Genomic DNA, 11,391 nt, shown 5'->3' with positions numbered 1-11,391 from the left:
ATATTGGGCACAAATCAAAAATATCTGCGATAAGCTCACTGCAACACACTGCTGTGGGAGGATAACCAGCCCTTAAGACCCAGACTACCCCTGAAAAAACAATAAAAATCCACAATGGTCAAAGAAATAGCTGGAATCTGACAAGAGTAACAAATATATAAAAATGAGCAGATGATCGCAGATGCTTCAAAAGATAAGGGTCATTTTAAATCAAAGCTTGTGCCATAATTGGCATCAAAAGTGTCAAAGATCCTGTAATCAGTCAGAGTGCCTATATATAGTGCTACAGGTAGACACCGTGCTGTTTGGTGACATGATGCATACCACCAGTGCCGGGGTTTTGTCAGATCAGCATACCCACATACGCATGCGCAAGACGTCAGACTTGCGTGTATCCCTTAAGTTTTATACAAAAAAAAAGACTTTAAACTACGACGGGCGTATAACCTTTTAGCCATGTACAAAAAACCCAAAACAATTTCAGATCTCCGTATGCTTCAAAAACATCAAAAAGTAAGTAATTAGTTTTTTTGTACATGACTAAAGGGAAACACACCCGTTGAGGTAGTTAAAAGACTATTTTTCTTACAAAACTAAAGGTATAAACGGGTATTGACTATGGCTATGCTGGTGTGACCGGGTATGCTCATCTGACAGAACACCGCCCCTGACCAAATTAGGGCCTTAAGCGAAATATTATTTGGAAGCACTTGTCATCCCCGCCACAAACCCTAAAACCTCTCATGTACAAAATGACTTTATAACATAGATGCCATTTAACTCAACCTTTCTTAAGAAGACTAAATGTTGATAGCTGGTTGTTCACTTGGTGAACAACCAGCTATCGTAATATGATAAATCTATCGTAAAATGATAAATAATGCACTCAAACACCATGGCCTGTATGCACGCTCACCACGCCATTGCTTAAGAAGAAACATATCGAACTCATTTAAAGTTTGACTAAAATATTGGGAGAATATAGTGTGGTCAGATGAGAGCAAATTGAACTCTTTGGATGCCATATTATAGTACATCATGTTTGAAGGTCAAATGGCAATGCTCATCACCCCAAAAACACCATACCAACAGTGAGGTTTGGAGGTGACAACATCACAGTGTGAGGCTGTTTTTCAGAATATTGTTCCGACAAACATCAAATAATTGAAGGAAGAATGACAGGAAAAATGAACAGAAATATTCCTGATAAAAAATCTGCAGCCATTTACCAGGATGTAAAGATGACATGTGGGTAACATTTCAGCAAGACAATGACCCCAAACACACACCAGAGGAAAATCTCAATTGGTTTCAGAGAAAGAAAATAAAGCCACTAAATGGCCCAGCCAGACACCTGACTTGAATCCAATAGAAAATCTATGGAAAGAACTAAAGATATTTGTGTGGAAGAATGGGCCAAAATCACACCTGCACACAATGCATGACTAATATCTCCATACAGAAGGAGTCTTAAAGCTGTCATTGCCAACAAAGGCTTTAGTACAAAGCATTAAATACAGGTCAGTAAGTGTGTTCAATACTTTTTCCTTTGGATAATTTCCCTTTATTACACATCTTCATTTCTGGACATCTATGGTTTGATTTCTTTATATGTGTGGATGGCATGTATTGTTACTAACATCTGACATCAAAGTTGTGTTAGTAGCACCTCTAGAAATATATTTACTGAGAAAACAGTAAATATATTTCTAGTCCTTCAAACATTAAAGGACCTAATCTTCCTTAGAAAGTGCAGTCTGCTCTGTCCCTTCCTGGACATGGCTTCACCATTGCTTCTCTATTGGGTTTTCTGTCCAGTGAACACAGAGGTTCATTTGGATGCAGTGGAGGAATCAAAGAACATGATCCTAACAGTGCTGTTTGCCTTGTCTCAGTGACCAGGCGTATGACGGAATCTTCAACTCCAAGGCAATAAGGCTGAGGGTGAAGAGGTGCTGTAGAATCCCACAGAGCTGCTCTGTACAGGCCTTCAGGACTCTGGGGCTGACACTCATCAGGACATGGCGCACATTTACATTTTTGTTTTTATGGCACTAGTGTCTTGTTTTTTGACAGTAGGCTGACAGGAAAGGGGGTATGAGAGAGAGGGAGACATGTGGCAAAGGACTTAGACTTATTTTGTCATTTTGTAAATTCGAGTGTAAACAAAAAGATATTTCTGTTAAAACAGCACTAGACAATTTCATTTTTTAAAGTACAGCCTTGAAAAACAGTAATAAATACATAAAGAAATAGTAATATAAACATATGACTGTATATTTACAGTTCTAACTTCTTTTTAAGAAGTTAGAACTGTAAAATGAGCACCAATGATCTTCTCTGCTGTTCTCACTACTCTCCTCACCTTCTTCCAGTCTGAGGCGCTGCAGCCTCCACACCACACAGTGAGACAGCAGGTCAGAACGCTCTCTATGGTGCTTCTGTAGAAGGTGGTGAGGATGGGTGGGGGCAGGTGAGGGTGTCTGTGATGTGCACCCCCAGGAATTTGGTGCTGTTGACCACCTCTACAGCTGAGCTGTTGATGAGCAGTGGAGCGTGGTTAGGACGGTTCTTCCTGAAGTCCAGGATGATCTCCTTCATCTTCTCCACGTTCAGGATCAGGCTGATATCTTTGCACCAGTCCACCAGCTGCTCCACCTCATCTCTGTAGTCCTGGTCGTTGTCGTCTCTGATGAGGCCCACCACCACGGTGTCGTCTGCAAATTTCACGATGGGATTGGTGGTGAACCTGGGGGCGCAGTCGTGTGTCATCAGGGTGAACAGCGGGGGGCTCAGGACGCAGCCCTGAGTGGAGCCTGTGCTTAGGGTGGTGACATCAGAGGTGTTCTGTCCGACCCGGAGTGATTGAAGTCTGTTGGTGAGGAAGTCTAGCAGCCAATTGCAGAGGGTTGTATTGAAGCCCAGCTGTTCCAGTTTTCCCATCAGATGCTGTGGGATGATGGTGTTGAAAGCTGAACTGAAGTCCAGGAACAGCATCTGCACGTGATCGTGCTTCTCCTCCAGGTGTGCCAGGCTCAGGTGGAGAGTAGCAGAGATGGCATCCTCAGTGGAGCGGTTCCATCGGTAGGAGAACTGGAACGGGTCGAATGTTGGCACAGGTCAGATTCGAATCCGGGGTTGAATTCGGCCGCGTCGAGGACAAAGGCCTCCATACATGGGTCGTGCTCGCTAACCACTGGGCCACCTGCATGGCCGTGGTGCATTTTTTAAAATCAGTCTCAAGTTGCCTCTTCACTTGACTTCTAGAGACAGACATGAGGAAAGGGGAGGGAGCAGCACCATCTTCTGATTTGGCTGACAACAAACTCATAGAAGCAGGAGAGTCAACGGAGGAGGGAGAAAATGAAACATTTGAGTTGCTCTACATTGTGACTGCTTATCATTCAGGTAATCCACCCAGATAAACATTTCTGCTAATTTCATCTGGTGACAAAAGGTTCAGCTGTTTCTGCAAAGTAGCCTTAAAAAAATCTAATCTTTGGACAAAAATAGAAAAGATTACAATATTCAATTTGCTCAGAAGAGTTATTTTAGGGGTTAGGGTGCAAGCTTTTTATTTTTGTCCTATTAAGTTCAGACACAAGAGGGCACATGTTTACCTAAGGAAATATAAGTAAAACATAAACTATTAAAATTCAATGCCAATTAAAACGGTAGCTGCAGCCTCTTCAGGTAACTCAATGCTGTAAAATCCAATGTGTGTACAGTCTTTTTAATTAAATCAGGGATTTCCAGTGAATTTATAGAAAACATCTCACCACTCCTTCCCTTTTCTAAGTTACATTCTCTACTATGACGTTACAGCAGAGGAAGAACAAACATGCCTGCTTCCTGTAGCCTGATCAGACGGCTCGCCCTCCATAAACACACCTGGCCACGCCCTCGGGTGGCACGGAAGCAGCAGCGGCGCGTGAATTCCCATCATAACAAGAGAAGAATAAACAATGCAAAGCCGACAGAGGCGGCAGGCGCTCCAATGACGTCCCTGAATGAGTGTCGTTTCATCAGAGGAAACTTGTCAAACACTCTGTGCACAATACGGCCTCCAAGCATGTTTGAAATAAATCCTCACTGACAGCAGCTGATTAATGGGGGTATTTCTGTGTGTTTTCAATCAAAATGAAATTTTTTAAAGTTGTTTGACAGTTTTGCTGCCTTAAAAATAAATATCTAAATGGAACCAACACGGTTAGAAAAAGGCTCAATAAATAAAACCTTTCTACAGAGTTCAGCGACTGCTTTGATTAATTCTATTTCACTTCTCTGTAATAAAAGTTCACCAACATTCTTTGCCTTTTCTTGTCTGCTTGCTTCAGACTATACCTGTGATTTCAGCTTTTTGACTGATAAACGCCAACAAGAATCTTCTTTGGCGTTTTGCTGTGTTCAGATAATTCAAAGTTTCCATTTGGGTGAATTGAAAATGTTCGGTTTAAACATAGATTGTCTTGACATAAAAGGGGACTTGCTGAGAATATTGCAGCTGACCGAACAGTTTTAGTATTTCAATAGAAATCAAGCATATTTAGGGTAAATCTCCAAATATTATAATAATTTTCAGTCTTTTTGGACTAAAATGCAAGAAAAAACAGATTAAACTCCTAGATTAAGAAATCTTAAATATTTGAGTTCAAAGTGAAATTAAATGACTCTAAAAGTCATTACAACATTTTCCCATTGGTGATTTTACAACAGCGGCTTCCTGAATTGTGGTTCAAAAAGTGGGAGAGTTGCAGGTTCAATTCCCGGTTTCTGTCGTGTTCATGTTAAAATGTTACTGTTGGCGCAGCTACAAAGTGTAGCCTTAAATCTCTGACCGCCATGCACAGCATGGCCTTTAACCAGAACACATAAAGAATTTTAATATATTAAAAGTGTCGGTGAGGCATTGAGAGGTGATTCTCAGAAAGTGATCAGTGAAGTTTGCTGGAGTTTATTTTCGTAAAGGGGAGAGTGATAAGATGCACTTTACTGCCTTGTTCCTGGTGGATTTTCCTTTTTTTGTTTCGGAGAGTCTCAAAGAGGGTCACTATTTTACTTTATCTGTTTTCTGTCCTTATCATATGTACATCTTTATGTCTATTAAAAAGTTTTATTGATCTTTTATTCCCCACGTGCCATATATGCGTTGCATAGCCTGAATAAAATAGACCTGAGGTCTATCTCAGGTAGAGTTATGCAAGCCCCCCCCCTTGCAGAAAATCATGTGTACAAGCATAAAAAAATGAAGCAGCAGACGCTTCTTTGCTGCTCAAATAGCGTTCGGTGTGAATGTAGCATCAGGATATTCAGTGTATGATGTGTGCCTTTTTAGCTAACTGATTGATTTTAATCAGCCACGATAAAAGGCTCTGTTCTTGGTAAGTTGAACCATACTGTAATTATTGCTTAAAGCGGGTCTAAAGAATGTTCAGTTTGGGTTGCTTTTGGCTCCCCCTGTGGACCAAAGCTGTTTAGTTTTGACAAAAGGAAGACAGTATTTCCCATGAGGAAATACATGAGGTTGTTTCTAGTGGCTGTGAAAGATGAATAGCGATGACTGTGCTGGGAAATAAGAAACGTTTAACTTTAGTTTTGTAATCTATACAGGTGCTGGTCATAAAATTAGAATATCATGAAAAAGTAGATTGATTTCAGTAATTCCATTTAAAAAGTGAAACTTGTATATTATATTCATACATTACATACAAACTCATATATTTCAGATGTTTATTTTGTTTAATTTTGATGATTACAAATGACAACAAATGAAAATCTCAAATTCATCATATCAGAAAATTAGAATATTGTGAAAAGGTTCAAAATTGATGGCCCCTGGTGCCACACTCTAATCAGCTAATTAACTCAAACCACCTGCAAAAGCCTTTAAATGGTCTTTCAGTCTAGTTCTATAGGCTACACAATCATGGGGAAGACTGCTGACTTGACAGTTGTCCAAAAGACGACCATCGACACCTTGCACAAGGAGGGCAAGACACAAAAGGTCATCGCTAAAGAGGCTGGCTGTTCACAGAGCTCAGTGTCCAAGCACATTAATAGAGAGGCGAAGGGAAGGAAAAGATGTGGTCGAAAAAAGTGTACAAGCAAGAGAGATAACCGCACCCTGGAGAGGATTGTGAAACAAAACCCATTCAAAAATGTGGGGGAGATTCACAAAGAGTGGACTGCAGCTGGAGTGAGTGCTTCAAGAACCACCACACACAGACGTATGAAAGACATGGGTTTCTGCTGTCGCATTCCTTGTGTCAAGCCACTCTTGAACCACAGACAGCGTCAGAAGCGTCTTGCCTGGGCTAAAGAGAAACAGGACTGGACTGCTGGTGAGTGGTCCAAAGTCATGTTCTCTGATGAAAGTAAATTTTGCATTTCCTTTGGAAATCAAGGTCCCAGAGTCTGGAGGCAAAGAAGAGAGGCACTTCATCCACGTTGCTTGAAGTCCAGTGTAAAGTTTCCACAGTCAGTGATGGTTTGGGGTGCCATGTCATCTGCTGGTGTTGGCCCATTGTGTTTTCTGAGGTCCAGGGTCAACGCAGCCACATACCAGGAAGTTTTAGAGCACTTCATGCTTCCTGCAGCTGACCAACTTTTTGGAGATGCAGATTTCATTTTCCAACAGGACTTGGCACCTGCACACAGTGCCAAAGCTACCAGTACCTGGTTGAAGGACCATGGTATCCCTGTTCTTAATTGGCCAGCAAACTCTCCTGACCTTAACCCCATAGAAAATCTATGGGGTATTGTGAAGAAGAAGATGCAATACACCAGACCCAACAATTCAGAAGAGCTAAAAGCCACTATTAGAGCAACCTGGGCTATCATAACACCTGAGCAGTGCCACAGACTGATCGACTCCATGCCACGCCGCATTGCTGCAGTAATACAGGCCAAAGGAGGCCCAACTAAATACTGAGTGCTGTACATGCTCATACTTTTCATGTTCATACTTTTCAGTTGGCCAACATTTCTATAAATCCTTTGTTTTTATTGGTCTTCAGTAATATTCTAATTTTCTGATATGATGAATTTGAGATTTTCATTTGTTGTCATTTGTAATCATCAAAATTAAACAAAATAAACATCTGAAATATATGAGTTTGTATGTAATGTATGAATATAATATACAAGTTTCACTCTTTAAATGGAATTACTGAAATCAATCTACTTTTTCATGATATTCTAATTTTATGACCAGCACCTGTACTGTATTCCTGCACCGCAGCCAGACTCCCCCCACCTCACCAGACTTGTCAGCGAGTGATGATGAGGTTAAGAGCCGTGCAGCAGATGAATAAAATGTTATGTTCGATTATTTCACAGTAAACAAACGTACAGATCCCAGCAGGAAGGCGCTGCACTGCCTGAATATCAACCCTGCATAGTTTGCATGAATATACAGTCTCTCAAGGAAATTTTGTCGCATCGACTTCCGTCTTTATAACGAACGGGGAAAGAGGGAAGTGGAGTATACCGTAAAGCAGTCGGCACATTTGTATTTGTTTAGTGTGTCAAAGTCACTGCCAGCCTCCTCAAAGGGGCTTATTGCTGGTTAAAGAGATACAGACCTCCTTGGGCCTTTATCACATTATATTTATTAAAGGCTGAAAAGTTACTTAGTGTTGGTTTAAATATTTTAAGAATCATGTTTTTGCTTGACTGCCCTGCTTAGAATGGATGTATTTTAATGACTGTTTTATGCAAAGAGAGATGGCAAACTTATGGAAAGAAGTTTCTGGTTGGGTGCGTGACAAATCTTAACACTGAGGTTTAGGGCAACCGGATATGCAAACGCACGGAAAATTTAGTTTGTGGGTACATCATGTAAATTTGGACATTGCAACGTCTTAAACTAGATAAATGTGAAAATAATAATCCTGGATGAAAGTTTTATCAACCTTATTTGGATATCTGACACAACCTTTGCAGCTGCTTATTTCCTTCTTATTTCTGACCCTGTGCTCCAGTTTACGCTGCTTCTTTCAAAAGTATGTCAGCAGGTCACGGAGGGTGAATTATGTGACGCAGATTAGACGCTGCATGTCATTCTGTCAGATTCATTTAAAATAGGAAAATAAAAAAGTTCCAAAGGCTTATTCACCAGTGACTTTTTATAGATTTCAGACATAAAACATGTACATCAATGATGGAACATTTTACAATAATAACCACAGATTGACAAATTTCACCCAAGAGCCTTTGATATTCTTGACAGCTTAAATGCCTTGCCCAGGAGCACATCAACGCGTCGGGAGAAAGCCAGAATCGAGCACTCAGCTTTTGGGCTGCAAGGCGACTACTCTTCCCACTGGTTGCAGCCCCAGAGGGACTCACGCCCACATCCAACACAATAAGGGGGAAATACATAAAACAAGCAGCCACCTGATCTTTCAGTCCAGGAACCAGGAAAACTTGGAAGGATTCACGGGAAATGGGATTATGGCTCCTCGCCCGGAGAGAAGGGGCATTGTAGCCGATTTTTGAAAAAAGAAAAAAGGCTGTCACTAAACTATCAATGCTATTATATAATTATAAAACCTGTTCCTATTTCAGTTTATCCAGCTCGGTCCAAGCCTTGTTATCTAATAGCTTTTATCCTGCAGGTTATAATGGGCAGCGCCTGTTTGAGGCTTCATCAAACAAATTTGGCACAAATTCTCCCATTTATCTGGACGACCTTAGACTCTGTTGCATAACAGCTATTTAAGAGCTATTTTAACAGCTGCAAACTAAACACTGAAACAGGCTCTGATCCAACTATAGTGTTATAAGGTACATAAACAATATGTTTGTAGAAACTTAATTATCATAAGAATCTCAAACATGTTTTTTAAAGATTAGCAAAAAACTTTGTGGAAAGTTTGCTTTACTTTGTTTGAAAAAAGTACAGTTGAACGCAGCTGAGAGCAGTGAGATGCTGCTATTTGAAAGTTCTTGTTGCGTAATGCCACAATGAATCTGTTGCACCAACTTGTAAAAACATCAGTTTTTTCTCTTAGGAAAGTAATCAGTCACTACATGATTAAAATATTTCTAAATACACCTTACCTGACAGGTAATTTCCTCTTTGTGAGGAAACAATAAAGAACAGACCAGAACTGACCTGTGTGTGTGTTTATGTACGAGTGTGCTGCGGGGTTTTTTGCTGTCCTAGATTTTGGAGTGGGGGCGGAGGGTTGATCTGTATAAAGAGCCAAGACACTCCAGCATCTTCATACCAGCTCCTGCTGACAGGTTGGTGAACATTCTCACTAGTAGCAGCAGCAGCACTCTCTCACCTGTTGTGGATATTTGACACATTTTTGCTGTTTTCTTTCAGCTGAACGGACTCTGCTCTCCAGAAACGCATCCTTATCAGTTACCCGCTCGCATCATGAAGCTCCAAAACTCCGCGATCGCCTCCTGCCTCCATTCGGCTGCTGCTGCCCTCGCCGTTCTGTTTCTAGTTTGCTGGACCGAGCAGGTGGTGTCGAAACCTGTGCACCTCTCACCACCACTCAAAGACTCAAAGATGCACAAGGATGTCATGGAGGTGTCACATGAGGTGAGTTTCTCTCTATAATCTTGTTCTGTTAAGAGAATAAGGAAACTTTGAAGCAACTGTTGGTTTTAGGCTAAAATAAGGAATGAATGACCAACCTGAGATTTTAATTTGTGTTTCCAGGCTCAGAGAAAGGAGCTGGAGGAGGACACTAGCATCAGGCTGATGCCCAGAGTTAACCGCACGCAGGTAGCTTCAGCACTGGACACACTGTAGCTGAGCGTTTTCTGAAGGTCTCCATGTTTCCTAACTTCTCCTCTTCCTCCAGAACCACATGGAAATCTGCTGCCTCCACGCCAACATCCTCAACTTCTACCTGAACAACATCCTGCACAAATACAGCAGTGAGCATCCCAACATGGACCGGCTGAAGACGAACCTCAACCGGGTCAGCGAGGATCTGCAGACTCAAGGCTGCGTAAGTTTTTAAAGTTAACGCTTGGCTTGTATTCAGCCGGCTGGATGATTTTATTATCACCAACTGAGAGGATGCTACCTTTTAAAACCACGTGGAGCCTTCAGAAGGCTCCACAGGATTAGAACCTGAGCCTGAGTCTAAAACTGTTCTTCATATCTCAGAGAGACATCAGGAGTGAAAGCGTTTTTTTTTTTTTTACTCTGTGTGGTTGATTGTGACACTGATAACGACTCTCTGCGGTTCACGCTCGCAGACAGATAGATGGAGCTGATAACAGCTGGTAACCTCCTGAACCTTCCTGTCTGCAGAACCTCACTCACTACCACGACCATCGTCACACAGTCGAGTTTCGCAGGAAGCTAGAAAGGGTGAGTTCATGACTTCATGGTGCTTTATTCTTATTAAACCAGGTTTTATTATCCTAATCATCACAAAGCCAAGAAGCCTTTAAATCGCTCAGAAACATGGATGTTTTGGTGGATTGGATGTTCCAATCTAAAATTTGTCTATTCAAAGAATAAAATCCCCTTTTGGCGACTTTAAAGCTCCAGTTTTATTTTGAAAACCAAATGATTTTTCTTTAAACTGAAATTTGCTTTCAACTTCATTAAGACTGAAGATTCAATCCAGCAATTTATTCTGGTTCCAAGCTCCTCAAATTGGGAATATTATTGCTAAAAGTTTGGCTCAGAGTCTATTAAACTATGATCTGATGCTATTATCACTTGTGTTGTTTTCAGATGGAGGACCAGCGCGGGATCAACAAAGCGGTGGGAGAGACCTACATCCTCTTCACTTACATCCATGATTACTGCATGGAGCCCAAAGCCGCCACCGACGTCAGCAAAAACTGATTCCTCTGAGCTTCCTTCCAAACATATTTATTTTATTTAAAAAAAATTTTGGCAGAAACTTTTGTACTTTTATTTATTTGACTATTAAATGACAGATCATATGAATTATTTTTTTTTACTATGAACATAAAGCTATTTATCTGACGAATATGTTTTTTGATCTGAATGTTTAATACCAGGACTGAAGAAGCTCTGGTGTTCATGTTGCCTGTTACGGCCGGTTTTATAGAAGAAAAGTTACAGTATTTAATGTAAGACAACTTGATTGTGCTAATCAAACTACTAGTTAGTAGTTTATTTCACAGTTTTTCAAATAAAGAATACAGACTTTGATAAACACATTTTTCTTTTATTGCTTCCCATCCCTCAGCTCTGTTCACTCTGAAAACATGGGTCACATTATTATATTCACAGTCCTGATTGAGCACAAAATAAAATCTAAACCATGAGTTTTTAATAACTCAAAGACATTTAGGATAGGAGATAAATTAGCTAAAATAAATCTAACAGGACCATCAAGAGTGAGATCATAGAGTAAAGCTTGGTTGTCTATAAATGTTTCT

At 40.7% G+C, this 11,391-nt stretch overlaps 1 protein-coding gene across 1 annotated transcript; it reads left to right on the top strand.

The window, feature by feature from the left end:
• The first annotated feature begins 9,336 nt into the window (after positions 1–9,336).
• On the top strand, positions 9,337–11,150 carry il22 (interleukin 22). The gene is made up of 5 exons (XM_038305219.1): positions 9,337–9,559; positions 9,680–9,745; positions 9,825–9,974; positions 10,283–10,342; positions 10,715–11,150. The coding sequence occupies exons 1-5, from the start codon at positions 9,389–9,391 to the stop codon at positions 10,826–10,828; spliced, it is 561 nt and encodes a 186-aa protein (XP_038161147.1). The 5' UTR covers positions 9,337–9,388; the 3' UTR covers positions 10,829–11,150.
• Positions 11,151–11,391: the final 241 nt, after the last annotated feature.

This window comes from Cyprinodon tularosa, unplaced genomic scaffold (genome assembly GCF_016077235.1).
Source record: "Cyprinodon tularosa strain WSP-4 unplaced genomic scaffold, ASM1607723v1 ctg552, whole genome shotgun sequence".
Lineage (NCBI taxonomy): Eukaryota > Metazoa > Chordata > Actinopteri > Cyprinodontiformes > Cyprinodontidae > Cyprinodon > Cyprinodon tularosa.
The sequence above is the reverse complement of the archived record's forward strand: the minus strand, read 5'-3'. Positions and strand labels throughout refer to the sequence as shown.